General features: G+C 37.4%; 1 protein-coding gene across 2 annotated transcripts in view; it reads right to left on the reverse strand.

The window, feature by feature from the left end:
* acvr1bb (activin A receptor type 1Bb) overlaps positions 1-20,967 on the reverse strand; it is an 87,772-nt gene that overhangs the window by 5,785 nt on the left and 61,020 nt on the right. The window contains exons 2-3 of one of the 2 annotated variants that reach the window (XM_052558166.1): positions 399-644; positions 68-316 (exon numbers count right to left, since the gene is read on the reverse strand). In XM_052558166.1, the coding sequence (XP_052414126.1) occupies positions 68-316; positions 399-644 (495 nt within the window). The remainder of the gene's footprint in view (positions 1-67; positions 317-398; positions 645-20,967) is intronic. The other variant, XM_052558167.1, reaches the window with a different exon arrangement.

Here is a 20,967-nt window from a genome sequence, read left to right on the forward strand (position 1 = left end):
ACTAAAATAACACTGTTGCATACATGCATAAACAAACCAACACCACATTTTCTCATCCAATACTAACCCGACCCTGATCCTGAGGTGGAGAGGTCGTAGATGAGGTCCTGTAAAGTCTTGTCCTTGGCCAGGAACATGTGTTCAGTGCTGGGATCCTCTACCTCCAGTATCTGCCGGTGGCCGTAGGCTCGCTGGTGATGATGGAAGAGGAAGAAACCCAGCAGAACCAGCACACACACCACAAACACTGGCCCCACCACCACAGCAGTGAGCTCCACCGGCCCCCAGTCCTGCTCTGAACCTGCTCCTTGAGTCACTGACAGAGAACACGCTGCATTAGATCCTCATCTGGGAGTCAGCAATTGTTTCTGCTATTGATTAAAAATACTGATGCTCACCGGTTGGTAGTCTCAGGTCGATGCTGTTGCAGTAATTAGAGTAACAACAGTGTGTGTTCATCAGTCCCTCGGCGCTGAGGCAGTAGAACGGCTGTCCCGGAGGAACCAGGTTCTCTTTCTCAATGCAGAGCCGCACATGCTGCTCCTGTCCTTCAATGACTGAGGTGGAGGCCATGCACGCCCCCGTGGTCTCGCACTTATACCCATCCTTCACACACTTTGGTGTGGTGCAGTTACACCACAGAGCTGCAGAGAGAACCAAAATTATACATTACATGACATACTAACACTATACTATACTGAACATTCAAGAGCGACACCGATGGGAAATCAAAAATGACCTGTATTACAGTGTATGATGTAGCTGTCCATCAGTGTAAACGATGTGCAAAGTAATTAAACCAAGAAGTACACGATTGATAAAGTTATTGGCTTCTAAAGTAAGTAGTCGACTCTGAATCGCTGAAACGAGTCGTTATAGATTTCAAATCTTTTGCCCATCTCTATGTACGTCACTAGGAACACTTAATAATCTCCGCCTACCGTCTTGAGAGAAACAAAACTCTGACCAGACACTCTGGTTGGTGTGAGAGCATCATGTCGAGGAGACAGTGTGTTTTTAATTGTAAAGGCAAGTTTGTTTTATTTTCACGGCCAAAGAATAAAGATCACAAGAACCAATGGCTAAAATTCATTTTCACCACAATACCAGAGCAGTACAACAAATCCCTTTTGTTCTGTTCACAACATTTCACTTATGACTGCTTTTCTAATCTCGGTGAGTACAAGGCTGGATTTTCAAAGCGTTTGGCCATAAAAGAGGGTTCATTACCAACTTTATTTAGACCAACGAGCATCTCCGAATCACAACGCGAAGTATGATTATGAAGTTATGTGTTTGTTTTCTCCAGAGCGTCTTATCAGTATGTGTGCTGTCTGCAGCCTTTCTCTGCGCTGATCGTCATGTACAAACACGTCATTAAAATTAAGTGTATATGAATACTCAACGAAGAGACATGAGAGAAAAATCTATAGAAAGCTTGACATGTCTTCTTTAAAACTAAACAAGTGCTGCCGAAAACAGATATTCTGTGATAAAGTAATCCATATGAAAACCATGTGATGTCTGTTTTTCATGTCTCCCTTCACTATATCTAATGTGACCACGCCCCCGCGCTGAACGCTCTATTCAGATTCAAACTGAAGCGCGCGGCTTGAATACACACACACAGAAGAAAAAGCAGCAAGACTGTTCAAGTTTTTTATTTTACTGTTTGCTTCGTGATGAGAGGAATAAGACATAATTCACTCCAAACAGATGCTAACGCATAGTTTACCGTGGAGGTGTGTGCGGAACAACCAATCAAACCTGACTATGTTAGTTGACCAATCAGAACACAGTATGCTACTGAAAGGTGGGGTTTAAGGAAACTGTATCTTTTGAACAGCTTCGCGCGAACCGTTTGGGGATCTCTGAGAATTGAGGTAATTTTTAAATGATATTTTAACAAAATGACCATGTTTTTTAACCTTGGATGGATTTAAACCTAATGTACAGGACTTATAAACAGTGATAGGAAGCTTACAATTTTCATCTTACTGGCTCTTTAAGTAAGAGATAATGCTCAGTGTGTAGGACTAATAATCTCATTCCTCATCCTCAAACTCATTCATTTTTGTCCTGTTGTTTACTATATTTATTAGCTTGGTCACTGGGTTTTGGTTCTCTTGCTGTATGGACCTTTGAAATAATTGTCATGATAAGTCATAAGTCATGATCAATGATGTGGTCAAGACCCGCCTGGAACTACTTTAGCTGTGCATTTTCCTGAAAATAATTGCACACCTTGGAATGTATGTCAGCCAATCAGATTCAAGCATTCAACAGCCCAGTACTAAAATATACTATGTGAGACACTAGCACAAAACCTTAAGTCACTGGCGTATAATTATAGCAATAAACAAAAATACACTGCATGGGTCAAAATTATATTAAAAAAACAAATATTCCAAAAATCATTAGGATATTAAGATCATGTTCTATGAGGATATTCTGTAAATTTCCTACTGTAAAAATATATCAAAACTATTTTTGATTAGAAAAAAGCATTTCCAAGAACATCATTTGAACAAATTTAAAGGTGATTCTCTGTATTTAGATTTAGCTTCCAGATGATGTATAAGTCTCAATTTGAAAAATTGACCCTTTTTTTAATACATATTACAGCCACAATCTCAAACTGTTTGTGAACATCTGTATTATAGTGAATGGATCCAGTGAATGCAGATTTTTAGCAGCAGGGGGTGGCAGAGATGTGCACCAAACAGCTTCATGTCTGTCTTTGTAGGAAGAATTCAGAAGCAGTTGTTAATTTTTCTTTTATAAGTATTTTATAAAAAAATCGAAATAAATTTTGATTGCAAATTAGCATATAATTACAATTATTATATTATGCATCATTTATAAAACAAACTTAATTTATAACATTTATCTATATTTTTTATAAATACAGTTTCATGGAGAGATAAGTTATCTATATTGGCTCATCCCCAGCATAAGGCAACTTCAGAAAGACAAAAGAAAAAATGTGAAAACGTTCTAATCTTTCATCTGAATGTCTCTAAAACAACTTTCATTTTCAGCTGCCATCAAGGCAAAACAGAAAGTTTCAAAGAGTGACTGTGGTAAAGAAAAGCAATCAGTTTCTTATGATCCAATAATCTCCTTATGGATTAAATAAAGTCCCCCTTGTTGGAATAATGCATAGGACAACATAAAACTGCATTATGTCCTCCCCTCACACAATTTTTCTTGGTTAAAGACTCATTCATCAGGTCTGTCCAAGAGCAGCCAGACAGAGATGATTCAATCAAACTTGAACCAGAGCACATGCAGATGGAGGTTGTAGACGGTCAAAAGTGAAGAACAGCAGACCACACACACACACACACACACACACACTTAACTCATCTGAGAAGAGAGCGATGGGCAGCAGGAGTTTTTCTAAGAGATGTGCTTTGGGGAGATCCAATCTAAAGAACTATAGCACTTTTGTGTTCATAAGAGAGACATTTTCTTTTAACTACTTAAACTACTTTTTAACTTTACTTTTTAAATTGAAGAACAAACATCTTGTCTTAAATTTGGTGGGATGATGGGAAGAAAAAAAAACAGGAATTGCTAAACTGCTTAACGTTTTTATTAATCTTCAAATATATGATGTAATACATGATATGTGCTGTACATTTCATAATCAAAACGTGGCACTGTTGTGCATTCAATGGGCTCACGGTTTAAAAACATGCATTTATGCCAAGTAACAATCACTTACGATGAAATTAAGACAATGTTTTATTCTAGGTTTTATAATGTCACATTTTGTAGACATGAACAAGCAGCCAGCAATGCTAAATCATTTCAAAATAAGAGAGCCTTCTTATTTTGACAATATGCATAATGTGGAAAAAAAGCAAGCATTAAACACCAAATCCACTTTTAATGATCATTAAAGCTAAAGATAAAAGTAGTCACTTGCTGACCCTACTGACCATCTTAACCCAACACTGGATTTTTAAAATCGGCCACCAACATTTACATAACACCTATTTATTTTCAGCACGTCTGCCTGCCCTGATAAATATGAATGTTAACTATGCCAGTACAGTAAAACTGTTTTATTAGAAGGATCAGAGGATATAAATACTGTTTTTGGTAGAGGAAACCATGTCTAACAAACATGATTAGAGATTTCACAGGAAAAAGTAATTACTGGCAGTCCTACAAGTCATGTAACAAGTTGTGTAAAAGAGTTATGCAATGGCTGCGAGTCCCTGAAGTGCAACATTCATTTGGCGCTTGATTCACTCTCTGGTGAAGCTCCTACACAATGTCATCATTATTAAGATATTGTTTTTGCCATATGGATAATTAGAAAGTGTGAATTGAAATTGTGTCAAATGTTCTCTGTTTTCACAGCGCTGAGTTGCATTCGTGTTGTCACTGGCTGAACACAGGACTCGTTTCAAGCCAAAAACATGGAGTGAGTAAACAAATTAAGCCTGTGATCAATTCTTATTAAAAGGATCTTGTTTTATGGTACACTCTTGCAGTATTGCCCGGGCTGTTTCTACATTTTCTGCTTTCAGCATGAGACAAGCACAAGACTCCTGCTTTATTAATCTAAGTGTTTGCATGTATGTAGGTCACAGCAGAATGTATAAATTTAGCATCTGAGCTTGGTTTTCCACTGAACGTGTTTCATTATTGCATGTATAGTGGCATATTAGTTGATAGATGGGATTCCCTGTTATTTACGCCCATTCACACAATATGACGTAAAGAGATGATCCATCATCACGGGAGCTTACCCTTGACCTATGAACAGAGAGAAACTACTCGAGGACAGATGTTATGACGCTGTTGTTGTGGTCGATGTCACATTTGATGGCAGAGATTTAACTGATAAGTATTTTCTTACAGTGACGGAAGGAATAAAAAACAAACATTCGGTTCCAAATGCAAAAAACAAAACTATTTAATACAATCATGCATTTAGGATCTAGGGGAGCAATTAATGATTATTTTTATAATCGATTAGTTGGCCAATTATCTTTCGATTAACGGGTATAAAATCCCTGTTTACTTTATTTTAAATTTACTGACAAAAACACACTATTCCACATTCTGCCTAATGTCCTTAAAACAAATGAGCCAACTGAATGCTATGAAAACATATAGCACTTAATTTAAAAGACCACCTGTCATAAGACAGAAAACAAATATTTTAGGAAACTGTCCTTTCACTGTACCTACTCTGATAAATTACTCGCACTGCATGTTGACTTTTAAACCTTAATATAAATGTTAAACAACAGATATTTCATCACTATACATGTTTTTGCCCTGAATATTGTCTCCCTCACCTCTCTGTATTGCGTCTGTTTTAGAGGTCGACAGATATATCTGTTGGCCGATATGTGTCATTTTTTTATATATCGACATTGGCCTAAAATCTGTGCTTAGTAGCGTGATTTAAAGTCAGGGACGTCCACGGGCAGCCCCGTGTTATTGGTGCGGAGGAAAGTGCCGCTGCCGCATGTGAAGGACCCCAAGCCAAAACCTTTGAAAGATTCAACAACAGTCCTGGGAGATAAAGCTAAGGCTTTAATGCTGATATTTTAAAGTCCATTTGGCCATATATTTACTATTTATTACTAATAAACTTCGTGTTGCTCAATCATAGATTAATCGTTGACATCCCTATTTGCATTAATGAAAATTAATCTGAATTATAGGGTTTAGCCCTTTTTTTCAGTTTTTTTTTCTTGATGGTATTATTGCAAAAGTTGAGAAGAAAATAAAAGCACTGACTGCAGAGGATGCTGGCTCTCTTTTGTCTTTCACGAAAAACTGTTGTTCTGGGGACACTGAAGCACTGACGAGTCTAACATGTCATTTCATTGACAACAACTGGGAAAGAAAACAAGTCGTCCTAAATGCCAAGGCCATGTCTGGCTCCCACACTGAGAAGTACAGCAGGGACATGTTCATCAGCCTGCTGAAGTACTGGGACATCAGCCACGACAGGGTTGTACTTGTGCTCCGTGACAGTGGTGCTGACATTGTTAAAGGCCTCAGATTGGCAGAAATACCAGATCTCAGCCGCAGTGCATAAACCATAAAGCTTGTGGTGACCGATGGCATCGACAGTCAGCAAGCAGTGCTGGATGTTAAGTTAAAGAACATAGCTAAACATTTCAACCACTATGTGCTTACAAAGCAGAATCAGAAAATATTTCAGGAAGAAATTTGTCCTCCCCCAGCATAATATCATTCAGTCTAAAACCCCTTCACTGCAACTCCATGTGCCACATTATGCAGAGCAGAAACGAGCACTCAATATCTATGCCGGAGAATATGGAAACATTGCTACTCCAGCTGTAGACCAATGGGACACAGTTTCCAATTTGACCGACATGTTGGAACCTGTTGAGGAAGTCACCCTCGAGATCAGCAGGCCAGAGACTTTTATGGATTGCTCCAGGACTGATTTAATGTATTTTTATATGAAATAAAAAAAATAATTCAGTGTGGTAAAAAAAAAAAAAAAAAAAAAAGGCACTTCACGGTCTATAAACTTTTATCTTTTTGAGCATTATTAGGGCCCGAGCACCGATGGTGTGAGGACCCTCTTGGAATTGCTCCGTTTATTAGGGCCCGAGCACCGATGGTGTGAGGACCCTCTTGGAATTGCTCCGTTTATTATTATTATTATTATTATTATTATTATTATTATTATTATTATTATTATTATTAGGGCTCAAGCCCAAAGGGCGAGAGGCCTATTGTTTTCCTTAGGATTATTTTTTATTATTATTATTATTATTATTATTATTATTATTTTTATTTTTTTTTTCCAACGTCTCGGGGGCTTTTGGGGCCCTTAACGTGCTTAAAAAGTCTTGAAAATTGGCACACAGATTGGAACCTGCGGCCATTAGGGCCGGGCAGAGACTGATACACGGGCGTGGCACAGGGGCTCTACAGCGCCCCCTGGAATATGGAGGGCCATATATCATACATTCTTGCTCGTAGACGTATGAAACTCGGTACACATATAAATCTCATCAATCCAAACAACTTTTGTATTGCATATCATAGGCTCCGCCCAACAGGAAGTTGGCTATTTAAGGTTTAGTATTCAAATTTTTCGTCAAAGTTGTGGGGGCTTTGGGGGTCCTTAACATACTCAAAAACTCTTGAAAATTTGCGCACACTTTGGAATCTGTGGCCTTTAGGAGCCTGCAGAGGCTGGGACCCGGGCGTGGCACAGGGGCTCTATGGCGCCCCCTGGAACACAGTCATAAATGTTGATGTATAGCTCACACATACTTGCACATATTCATATGAAACTCAGTACACATATAGATCTCATCGTGCCGAACAACTTTCATATTGCATGTCATAGGCTCCACCCAACAGGAAGTCAGCTATTTAGAGTTATGTAAAAAGCGCATGCTCTGGAATTTGAAATACTTGTCATAGGTTTTTTTCTCGATTGCCGCCAAACTCGGTCAACATGATCTCAAGACACTGGGGATGAAAAATTGCCAGGGGATTTTTGATATCTCGAACGGTTTGCTCGTGGCGAGGCGTTGAAATTATGGCGAGAAATGAGAAACAGGAAATGTCTAATACCATCCACATACAGTTCCTGATTTTAATCAAACTTCATCAGATTATTCGTTGTATGATGTCGATCGCATATATGTGACTATTATGAGTCAAAGTTATAGCGCCACCAACTGGCAGCAGGAAGTGTGTCATTTTCAAAATGATTTGAATTCAGCATCTTATTATTACTCGATTTGCTTCAAACTTCATCAGAATAATGTTAAAACACAGCCGATATAAATCTGCAAGGGGGATATTGATATCTAAAAAATTGTTGGCGTGGCAACATGTCAAACTGGAATACTTCTCAGGTGATTTTGAGGCAAATAACATACTTAGAATTTCACAAAACTCTGAACACACATCAGTATTTCTGATAGGAACTTAAATTGTGAATGGATTTTGGATAGCTTGAATGGTTTTGCCGTGGTGATTTTTTGAAATTACCTTACAAAGGGAATCATTATTGTATTTTTAAAATGCAGCTTCCAAACACGTCAAAGAATTTTTTCATACAGATGAAAAAGTCATTCTGAGGAAATATGCATAGTTTCAAGACTTTACAACACTGTATGGATAACAGAAAATTAAAAAACTCTCAGACATCTCATCTCACTTTGTCCCTCTGTTTGAGTATGTGTGCTTCAGACTTCCATTGTCTGAGAGAAATTGCGCCCCTACAGGTGCAATTACCGGACTTTTACTTTCACTTTTAAATCGGTTAAAAATACAAATAAATACTTAGATTTAATTCACACTGACAAGCTAAACCAACATATCTGATTATTACCGGTTCAGGGCTCATGGATAAATTATTTCTGGCCAGAGATACGTGAGAAATAGGAGAGATGAATCACCGCTGTGATCACGAGCGTCTGGAGTAAAGAGCTCAGAGAAAACGAATTTATTCCTGTTTTATAGCTTTTAAAAATAAATTATTACAGCGATATCACACAATCAACCAATTAGAACACACCAAGAGCTAAATTCAGATGTTTTTGAACTGTTTGTGTGAAAATGAAATATTTGTGGCTGCCTATCTGAAATCACGCCTCCGATCAGCGCGTACAGTGTCGAGCTCAAAACAAACGAATTTATTCTTGTTTAAGAGCTTTTTTAAATAAAATATTACCACAAATGCACACAATAAACCCATTGTAACACATCAAGGGCTAAATGCAGGTGTTTGTGACCCGTTTAAGTGCGCAAGACTATTTGACACCGCGACTGGCAGAATAACATGTATCTCTCGAGCTGCAGGATTCTGGCTTTCGTCGTACGAACGAACACATCACGGACAAGATTATTTCAAAATACATAATAGCTTGGCGAATATAAACGAAAACAGCCACGTGAACATAAACTGTTGAGAAATATATCTGAAGTGGATCTACTGGATTTTAATATTAAGTGGCCGCATATACCAGCTGCTTCTGTCTTCAATTTTAATCTATATAAAAAATGAAATTCATTCATCTTGGCTGCTTTTTTAATGTGTGTACGTATTTATTTATTTATTTATTTATTATTTTGCTCTAACAAGAATTAATCTATATTTAATTAAATCAATTACATTTTATTTTACATTTGATTTGTCCATATCTGCATCTAAACGCCTAAAAACCTAAAACATGCTCTATTATACTATTGTTAGCAATTTCTTTATCTGGTGTACACACTTTTATTTTCATAATAAACTTGTTTGTTAGATTATACACAGTTACAGTGGTCTATAATAAATATTAACAGGTTTTATTCAAGCTGTTTAGAATGATTGCAGTAGGCTAATTTTTTTTAATGTAAATCCAAAAAAAAAAAAAAAAAAAAAACATTGGAAAACAATGACTGTTGTACTTTTTTATACATTTTGTATAATTTCATAGTTTATGCATTATAGTTATAAAACAAATAAATGTAGCCACTCACATAGAAATCTTAGGCCTTATCCTTTTCTGACAGTTTTAGGGATTTTTAAAAATATTAAAAAACCTTATTTGTGCTGCAAATAATAATTTCAAACTCAAAAAGTAAATAGTCGGTTCATGCTTTATAAAGCCTTGTCCCAATATTAATAGTCAGTAGTAAGCAGTTTATAAATACAGCTATAAATAGCTTGTTTTTGGTTTATAAGCACATTTATTAAAAAGGAGAGTAAAGGATCAGTTATCTTCCTATGAAAAATAAAAGATAAAAATAAACAAACAACAACACAGATTGATACAGAACAGAAAAATAAATTTTATTGTGGATTTATGATAAAATCAGCCTGTAAATGAATTCATACTCCTCCTCATACTACTCCATACTCCTTTTTCAACATGATGCCAATATACTGAGATGTTAAATTGTGAATGGGTTTAGGATAGCTTAAATGGTGTTGCCATAGAGATTTATTAATGTAACATAAAAAAATACAATAGTTATTTTACTATATCTTTAAAATTTTTCATTCTAACTCTTCATAATTTTTTATATAAGTAGAAGTCCTCATTTGAAGGAAGCACAGTAAGTTTCATAGCTTTATCATTTTCAAGAGCCAGCCTAAAATTAAAACTATCATAACTTATAAATCAAGCTTGCAATTCTTAGTACCAATAATGGTCACCAGATGGAGCTATAGGATTACTTTTAAATAATTATTGTAGAAACGAGTATGATTTAAATCATTTATAGAAATCTTTCAAAAAAAAAAAATGAATTGTATATATTTTACTGATAAAATGACCCTCACTTAATTAGAATAACAAGCTGAAGTATTTTGAACTGTATATTAAGAATAATTCTTTATAGGCTTTATGGACAGATACGTTTTGAGTGACTCTTGAAGGATCAGCACCACATCCTCTTTTGCCACTGTTTAAAGAATTAATCTTACAGAACAGGTGCGAATGAATTTTGGATAGCTTGAATGGTTTTGCCGTGATGTTTTTTGAAATAATAGTAAAAAAGGAACCAGTAAATGTCTTTTTATTTTTTTAAAGTGCAGCTTCTAAACACTTAAAAAAAAAAAAATGTACACATAGAAGACCAGTCATTCTGAGGCATATTTCCTCAGAATGACTGGTCTCATGACCATAGTTTCATGACTATACAACACTATATGGATGATAGAAAATTTAAAAAAAACTATCATACATCTGATGTCACTCAGTCCCACTGTCACTGTGGGTAATGTGTGTGTGTGTGTGTGTGTTAAGTGAATTAGGTGTGAAACTATTAGGGTGCATTTAGTCTCCAGCGCCAACATTTTACAGAACTGCCACTTTCCTGGAGTCTCAGAATTACAATGTGTCAGGTTCTGAGAGATCTAAGATTCCAAAAAATGATTTAATTAGAATACCATGAAGTATTGTGAAATACTATATATTAAGTCTTTATATATAGGCTTTATGCACAGATTAGAGTGACTCGTGAAGGACCAGCACCACCTCCTCTTGTTCGATGGTTTGAGGAATATATCTTCCAGAATCCAGGATTAAGATTTAGGAGCTCATTTTTATTCCACCTCCTTTCCTGAAAAGTCTGTCTTGCAGAATTGACTAAAAATTAATCTTCACATTAATTACTAATTATTTTGCAATTCTTTTTGTCAGTTCTTCTTGACCTGCTTTTTTCTTCTTCTTTTCTGACCTCATGACCCAGTCAGTATTTTTTGTACAATGGTCAAGTCTTAACTTATCCATTTCTGTATTGCATTTGTGTTTGATATTTCTCATGGGTATTTCATAATTTTCGACCTTACAGTTTGAGTTAAAAGTCTATTTTAGCGCATTTCATCTGTAAAAGAAAACATGCCTAATAATTCTGCACACATGAATATAAGAAGTTTTTCTCTTCCAGCTTTCCTGGACTATTGTATAGCACTCATAAATGATTAAATAAAAAATAATGGTAGTTATTAAGATTTATATGGTTTGGAATTGGTAAAATGTACTTGGAAAAAAATCACAATAAAACAATGTTTTCATGTTTAAGTTTGGAATATTAACTGACATGAATGAATGCTATATAAATATTGTTATGTTAACATAATGTTTATAAATGAAATCTTATTGTACAGTGTTACTAATATATATATTGTTCTGTGAATGTGATTTTAAAGTCTAGATGATTCGGATTAACCCTTTAACTGCCGTATCCTTTAGAACCTCACTGCCAGAGGGATATTGTGAATGCATGTGCCCGCTGGGCACAGTTTACCTGATGCCACCGGGGTGGCGATGGCATTGGTGGCTTGAGCCCGCCATCGCTGCTTGCAGCTATATTTATTATTATTATTCTTCTTCTCCAAAATGAATCGCATTTTTGAGGGCCTAAACATGCTCGAAAAGTCATGAAACTTTGCACACACCTCAGAACTGGCGAAAATTTACGTCTGATATGGGTTTCAGAAGTGGGTGTGGCAAAATGGCTCAACAGCGCCACCTATACACGTTCAACGGTGTGCGCCTCGAGCTACGTTTCATGTACATGTATGAAAATCGGTATAGACATGTAACTCTCCAATACCTACAAAAAAGTCTCTTGGAGCAAAATCCGAAACCCAACAGGAAGTCGGTTATTACTAATATTATGAGCAAATTTTGTGTCATTTTTGTCATTTCCATGCGTTGTATTTTAACGAACTCCTCCTAGAGATTCATTCAGATCAACACCAAATTTGGTATGCCTAATCTGAAGGCCTTTGCGATGTTAAATTGCGAAGCTTTTGAGTTTTCGTTAATGGGCGTGTCCGTGGCGGCCTGGCGAATTTCGATGATTCGCCATGAAACAGGAAGTTGCTATAACTCAGACATACAATGACCAATCTGCCCCAAACTTCACATGTTTGATGAGACTCCTGACCTGAACAGATTGACATGCCCATATTCAGTTATAGTCATAGCGCCACCTATTGGCAACAGGAAGTGACATATTTTACACTGCGATGAACTACTCCTAGAAATTTTATGACATCAATGTATTTTTTGTGGTCAGTCTAATCTAAAGCCCTGGGCGATGTTAAGTTGTGAAGATCTTGAGTTTTCGTTAAAAGGCGTGTCCATGGCGCCGTCACGAAGTTCGATGTCTCGCCATGGGAATAAAAGATGTTATAACTCAGGCATAAAATGTCCGATCTTCCCCAAACTTCACATGTGTGATAAGAGTCCTGGCTTGAACACATCTGAAGGCCAAAATTCCATCAGGTGTGGCAAAATGGCTCGATAGCGCCACCTATACACTTTCAACAGAGTGCGCCTCGAGCTATGTTTCACGTACATGTACAAAAATCGGTATACACATGTAACACACCAATACCTACAAAAAAGTCTCTTGGTACGAAATCCGAATCCCAACAGGAAGTCGGTTATTTAGAATTTTCTCTGCAATATTGGCGTTGTTTTTGCCATTTTCAGGGGTTGTACTTTAACGAACTCCTCCTAGAGATTTATTCAGATCAACACCAAACCTGGTCAGTGTAATCTTAAGCCCTTTGCGATGTTAAATTGCGAAGATCTTTAGATTTCGTTAAAGGGCGTGTCCATGGTGGCCTGACAAATTTCGATGTTTCGCCATGAAAAAGGAAGTTGCTGTAACTCAGACATACAATGTCCAATCTGCCCCAAACTTCACGTTAGATAAAACTTCTGCCCTTAACAGATCTACATGCCCACATTCAGTTATAGTCATAGCGCCACCTATTGGCAACAGGAAGTGACATGTTTTACGCTGCGACAAACTACTCCTATAATTTTTTTGAGATTAACATATATTTTGTGGTCAGTCTAATCTAAAGGCCTGTGCAATGTTAACTTTTGGAGATCCTGAGTTTTTGTTAAAGGGCGTTTCCATGGCGCCATGACAAAATTTGATGTCTTGCCACAGCAAGAGAAGTTGTTGTAACTCAAGCATAAAATGTTCAATCTTCCCCAAACTTCACATGTTCGATAAGAGTCCTGGCCTGAACACATCTGAAGGCCAATATTCCATTATAATAATAGCGCCACCTGCTGGCAACGGTAAGATTTGCACAGATATGGGATATACTTTGATATATTCCACTTATATTTAGGACATTAAATGCATATTTCTCAACGTTCACCTTTTTACTAAAGCAACACGATGGCGGTGAGCCCGGGTGCGAGGGCCCGTTCATCGCTGCTTGCAGCTTTAATTATTATTATTATTATTATTAGGGCCCGAGCACCGATGGTGTGAGGACCCTCTTGGAATTGCTCCGTTTATTATTATTATTATTATTATTATTATTATTATTATTATTATTATTATTATTCTCCAAAATGAATCGCATTTTTGAGGGCCTAAACATGCTCGAAAAGTCATGAAACTTTGCACACACCTCAGAACTGGCGAAAATTTACGTCTGATATGGGTTTCAGAAGTGGGTGTGGCAAAATGGCTCAACAGCGCCACCTATACACGTTCAACGGTGTGCGCCTCGAGCTACGTTTCATGTACATGTATGAAAATCGGTATACACATGTAACTCTCCAACACCTACAAAAAAGTCTCTTGGAGCAAAATCCGAAACCCAACAGGAAGTCGGTTATTACTAATATTATGAGCAAATTTTGTGTCATTTTTGTCATTTCCATGCGTTGTATTTTAACGAACTCCTCCTAGAGATTCATTCAGATCAACACCAAATTTGGTATGCCTAATCTGAAGGCCTTTGCGATGTTAAATTGCGAAGCTTTTGAGTTTTCGTTAATGGGCGTGTCCGTGGCGGCCTGGCGAATTTCGATGATTCGCCATGAAAAATGAAGTTGCTATAACTCAGACATACAATGACCAATCTGCCCCAAACTTCACATGTTTGATGAGACTCCTTACCTGAACAGATTGACATGCCCATATTCAGTTATAGTCATAGCGCCACCTACTGGCAACAGGAAGTGACATATTTTACACTGCGATGAACTACTCCTAGAAATTTTATGACATCAATGTATTTTTTGTGGTCAGTCTAATCTAAAGGCCTGTGCGATGTTTAGTTGTGAAGATCTTGAGTTTTCGTTAAAAGGCGTGTCCATGGCGCCATCACGAAGTTCGATGTCTCGCCATGGGAATAAAAGATGTTATAACTCAGGCATAAAATTTCCGATCTTCCCCAAACTGCACATGTGTGATAAGAGTCCTGGCCTGAACACATCTGAAGGCCAAAATTCCATCAGGTGTGGCAAAATGGCTCTATAGCGCCACCTATACACTTTCAACAGAGTGCGCCTCGAGCTATGTTTCATGTACATATACAAAAATCGGTATACACATGTAACACACCAATACCTACAAAAAAGTCTCTTGGTACGAAATCCGAATCCCAACAGGAAGTCGGTTATTTAGAATTTTCTCTGCAAAATTGGCGTTGTTTTTGCCATTTTCAGGGGTTGTACTTTAACAAACTCCTCCTAAAGATTTATTCAGATCAACACCAAACCTGGTCAGTGTAATCTTAAGCCCTTTGCGATGTTAAATTGCGAAGATCTTTAGATTTCGTTAAAGGGCGTGTCCATGGCGGCCTGACAAATTTCGATGTTTCGCCATGAAAAAGGAAGTTGCTGTAACTCAGACATACAATGTCCAATCTGCCCCAAACTTCACATGTTAGATAAAACTTCTTCCCTTAACAGATCTACATGCCCACATTCAGTTATAGTCATAGCGCCACCTATTGGCAACAGGAAGTGACATGTTTTACGCTGCGACAAACTACTTCTATAATTTTTTTGAGATTAACATATATTTTGTGGTTAATCTAATCTAAAGGCCTGTGCAATGTTAACTTTTGGAGATCTTGAGTTTTTGTTAAAGGCCGTTTCCATGGCGCCATGACAAAATTTGATGTCTTGCCACAGCAAGAGAAGTTGTTGTAACTCAAGCATAAAATGTCCAATCCTCCCCAAACCTCACATGTTCGATAAAAGTCCTGCCCTGAACACATCTGAAGGCCAATATTCCATTATAATGATAGCGCCACCTGCTGGCAACGGTAAGATTAGCACATATATGGGATATACTTTGATATATTCCACTTATATTTAGGACATTAAATGCATATTTATCAACGTTCACCTTTTTACTAAAGCCACACGATGGCGGTGAGCCCGGGTGCGAGGGCCCGTTCATCGCTGCTTGCAGCTTTAATTAGGGCTCAAGCCCGAAGGGGCGAAGAGCCCTATTGTTCTTCTAAGGATTATTCTTCTTCTTATTATTATTTTTTTTATTTTTTATTAAACCTTCCGGGGGTTTTTGGAGGCCTTAACATGCTCAAAAACTCTTGAAAATTGGCACACACATTGGAATCTGCGGCCATCAGGACGCCACAGAGACTGGGACCCGGGCGTGGCACAGGGACTCTACAGCGCCCCCTGGAACACAGGCAGAAATCTTGAACCATAGCTCACACACACTTTCATGTATTTATATGAAACTCAGTACACTTATAGATCTCATTGAGCCGAGCAACTTTCGCACTCTATGTCATAGGCTCCGCCCAACAGGAAGTCAGCTATTTAGGGCTGTTTATAAAAAGCATGCTCTGGAATTTGATATACTTGTCATAGGTCTTTTACTTGATTGCCACCAAACTCGGTCAACATGATCTCAAGACATTGGGGATGGAAAATTGCGAGGGGATTTTTGATATCTCGAACGGTTTGCCCGTGGCGAGGCGTTGAAATTATGGCGAGAAATGAGAAACAGGAAATGTCTAATAACATCCACATACATTTCCTGAATTTGATCAAACTTCATTGGTTTGTTCGTTGTATGATACTGATCGTATATATGTGACTATTAAGAGTCAACATTATAGCGCCACCAACTGGCAGCAGGAAGTGTGCCATTTTCCAAATGCTTTGAATTCAGCATCTTATTTTTACTCTATTTACTTAAAACTTCATCAGAATAATGACAAAACACGGCCGATGTAAATCTGTTGTGGGGATATTGATATCTGATATAGTGTTGCCATGGCAACGTGTCAAACTTGAATGTTCTGTTATGGTGAGTTTGAGGCAGACAACAAGCTCAGATTTACATAAAACTCAAAACACATATCAGTATTAGTGATAGCTAGACAATGGCAAAAGCTTTTAAAAGGGCGTGAAGGAGGCACTCTATAGCGCCACCTTTTGTCAAAAGTGGGGGGGTTAGTTTTAGCTACAGACACCAAACTTGGTACATAAATTGTTCTTTTCAAGACGGACAACTTTCTAATTCACAGTCATCAGCTACGACCAACAGGAAGTCGGCTATTTTGATTTGAATATTTAAATTGAGCTCTGATTTAATGCATACTCCTCACAGGGGAAGTACACTATACACACCAAACTTTGTCTACATGAAGAAAAACCATTGAGGAACTTAAATTGCGAACGGATTTTGGTTAGCTTGAACGGTTTTGTCGTGGTGAATTTTTGAAATGACAGTAAAAAGGGAAACATTAATTGTCTTGTATGTTTAAATTGCAGCTTCCAAACACTTCAAAGCATTTTTTATACAAAGATCAAATCATTCTGAGGAAATATGCATAGTTTCACGACTTTACAACACTGTATGGATAAAAGAAAATTAAAAAACTGTCAGACTTCTCAACTGACATGATCTCACTCTGGCCACCCTGTCTGTGTGAGGGAAGGGAGGGGGAGAGGGAGGGGGAGTGTGAGGGGGTTGGTGACTGTGACAGTGTGTGTGGACTGTAGGGAGGGGCTGTCTGGCAGAGAGAGAGACAGAGAGACCTAATCATCCCTTTAATAATCAGGAAAAAAAAAATCTGTATTTTAAATTGTTATTGTTTTTGTTGTTGCTAATGGTGGTGTTTTTTCCTTTCATTACAGGTTAAGAAATCTCTTAGGCCTTATCCTTTTCTGACAGTTTTAGGGATTTAAAAACATCCTAAGAACCCTAATTTGTGCTGCAAATAATAATTTCAAACTCATTTGATACTGACCTATGACAACCTGTGACGTGACATGACATTTATTAATCTCATGGATGTAACAGTAAAACTCTTCAACTGACAGATAAAGCTGCAATGCAAGCAAAACTATTTCACAAATGCTTATAGGTCATTAAAATCATTACAAAACACTAATACATTATTTAAGGATTTGGTAACACTGTAAAATAATGTCTAATTTGTTAACATTATGCAGTATAACATAGTATGCAGTCTTCGTAGGGCACCAACTCCCAGAGGGGGCACCATCCCAGTTGCTCAAAAAAAAAAAAAAAAAAAAAACATGCGTCATTCTCCCATCCGCGTTCGCGACCGCTCACACCTCATGTTTGCGGCTGAATGTTCGTAATTGATGGATGGACATCTATGCCTGGGTATAGGACATCAGCAATCCGGCACAGAGAAAAGAAAACTAAAGAAAATAAAACAGGCATAAAGTTGTCTTGACATTGGACTTTCTAGAGTCTCAAATTTAGGGCCGGTCTCTAAAGTTACATGTGATATTGTTATACACTTTTCTAACGTCAGTAGCATTTGAAGAGAATGACTTACAGTCATAAAAACAACTGTAATTGTTCATCTAGGTGACAGCTATAATGCACAATTAAATTGAATGTTTGATATTTATTACAACAAACTGTAAGTCATATGTAAATTATGCAACTTTTTCACATGGGCTCAAATGCAAATTTGAAGCTCAATAGCATTTGAGAAGAAAGACTTGCAGTCACAAAGCAATTGTAATGTGTTCATATAGGTGTCAGCTACAATGCACACCTTATACATTTTTTATAAATATTAAAATAAAGTGTTACTAAAGTTATATATATTGTTCTGTGTATGTGATTTCAAAGTCTAGATTGGTCGGATTAACCCTTTAACTGCCGCATCCCTTAAAACTGATTGTCAGAGGGTTACTGTAAATGCTTATGCCCGCTGGGCACAGTTATCCTGATGCCACCGGGGTGGCGTTGCACTGATGGCTTGAGCCCGACATCGCTGCTTGCAGCTATATTTATTATTATTATTATTTTTTTAATTTTTTTTTAAACCTTCCGGGCATTTTTGGGGGCCTTAACATGCTCAAAAACTCTTGAAAATTGGCACACTCATTGGAATCTGCGGCCATCAGGACGCCACAGAGACTGGGACCCGGGCGTGGCACAGGGGCTCTACAGCGCCCCCTGGAACACAGTCAGACACCTTGAACCATAGCTCACACACACTTGCATGTATTTATATGAAACTCAGTACACTTATAGATCTCATTGAGCTGAACAACTTTCGCGCTCTATGTCATAGGCTCCGCCCAACAGGAAGTCAGCTATTCAGGGCTGTTTAAAAAAAGCATGCTCTGGAATTTGAAATACTCCTCTGAGGTTTTCAACCCGTTCGCCACGAAACTCGGTGAACATGATCTCAAGACATTGGGGATGAAAAATTGCGAGGGGATTTTTGATATCTCGAACGGTTTGCTCGTGGCGAGGCTTTGAAATTATGGCGAGAAATAAGAAACAGGAAATGTCTAATAACATCCACATACATTTCCTGAATTTGATCAAACTTCATTGGTTTGTTCGTTGTATGATACTGATCGTATATATGTGACTATTAAGAGTCAACATTATAGCGCCACCAACTGGCAGCAGGAAGTGTGTCATTTTCCAAATGCTTTGAATTCAGCATCTTATTTTTACTCTATTTACTTAAAACTTCATCAGAATAATGACAAAACACGGCCGATGTAAATCTGTTGTGGGGATATTGATATCTGATATAGTGTTGCCATGGCAACGTGTCAAACTTGAATGTTCTGTTATGGTGAGTTTGAGGCAGACAACAAGCTCAGATTTACATGAAACTCAAAACACATATCAGTATTAGTGATAGCTAGACAATGGCAAAAGCTTTTAAAAGGGCGTGAAGGAGGCACTCTATAGCGCCACCTTTTGTCAAAAGTGGGGGGGTTAGTTTTAGCTACAGACACCAAACTTGGTACATAAATTGTTCTTCTCAAGACGGACAACTTTCTAATTCGCAGTCATAAGCTACGACCAACAGGAAGTTGGCTATTTTGACTTGAATATGGATTTTTGGGAATTTTCTTTTGTGAATTAATGCATACTCCTCCCAGGGGAAGTACACTATACACACCAAACTTTGTCTACATTAAGAAAAACCATTGAGGAACTTAAATTGCGAACGGATTTTGGTTAGCTTGGACGGTTTTGTCGTGGTGAATTTTTGAAATGACAGTAAAAAGGGAAACATTAATTGTCTTGTATGTTTAAATTGCAGCTTCCAAACACTTCAAAGCATTTTTTCATACAAAGATCAAATCATTCTGAGGAAATATGCATAGTTTCACGACTTTACAACACTGTATGGATAAAAGAAAATTAAAAAACTGTCAGACTTCTCAACTGACATGATCTCACTCTGGCCACCCTGTCTGTGTGAGGGAAGGGAGGGGGAGAGGGAGGGGGAGTGTGAGGGGGTTGGTGACTGTGACAGTGTGTGTGGACTGTAGGGAGGGGCTGTCTGGCAGAGAGAGAGAGAGAGAGACCTAATCATCCCTTTAATAATCAGGAAAAAAAAATCTATATTTTAAATTGTTATTGTTTTTGTTGTTGCTAATGGTGGTGTTTTTTCCTTTCATTACAGGTTAAGAAATCTCTTAGGCCTTATCCTTTTCTGACAGTTTTAGGGATTTAAAAACATCCTAAGAACCCTAATTTGTGCTGCAAATAATAATTTCAAACTCATTTGATACTGACCTATGACAACCTGTGACGTGACATGACATTTATTAATCTCATGGATGTAACAGTAAAACTCTTCAACTGACAGATAAAGCTGCAATGCAAGCAAAACTATTTCACAAATGCTTATAGGTCATTAAAATCATTACAAAACACTAATACATTATTTAAGGATTTGGTAACACTGTAAAATAATGTCTAATTTGTTAACATTAGTATATGCAATGGTAACACTTTATAATAATTGCACTCATTAGCTAAGCATTAGTAAATAGTTCATGATTATAAAGCCTTTTCCCTTAATAATAGTCATTATTAAGCAGTAATACATCCATAAATAAATTGTTCTTGGTTTAAAAGCACATATATTACAAAGGAGATTAAAGTCTCAGTTGTCTTATAAAATAAATAAATAAACACAACCCAGTTTGATTCAGAATTCAGAAATATTTATTTCAAGATGCAATAAAAGGAAACTGTACACTTGAATAGCTTTTATGCGATTCTTGAAGGATTAGCATCACCTCCTCTTGTAAGATGGTTTGAGGAATATATCTTTGAGATTGTACCGCTGCTCCCTATATGCATAGTATGCAGTCTTCTTAGGGCACCAACTCCCAGAGGGGGCACCATCCCAGTTGCTCAAAAAAAACAAAAAAAAAACATTCGCCA

Source organism: Carassius gibelio, chromosome B6 (genome assembly GCF_023724105.1).
Source record: "Carassius gibelio isolate Cgi1373 ecotype wild population from Czech Republic chromosome B6, carGib1.2-hapl.c, whole genome shotgun sequence".
Lineage (NCBI taxonomy): Eukaryota > Metazoa > Chordata > Actinopteri > Cypriniformes > Cyprinidae > Carassius > Carassius gibelio.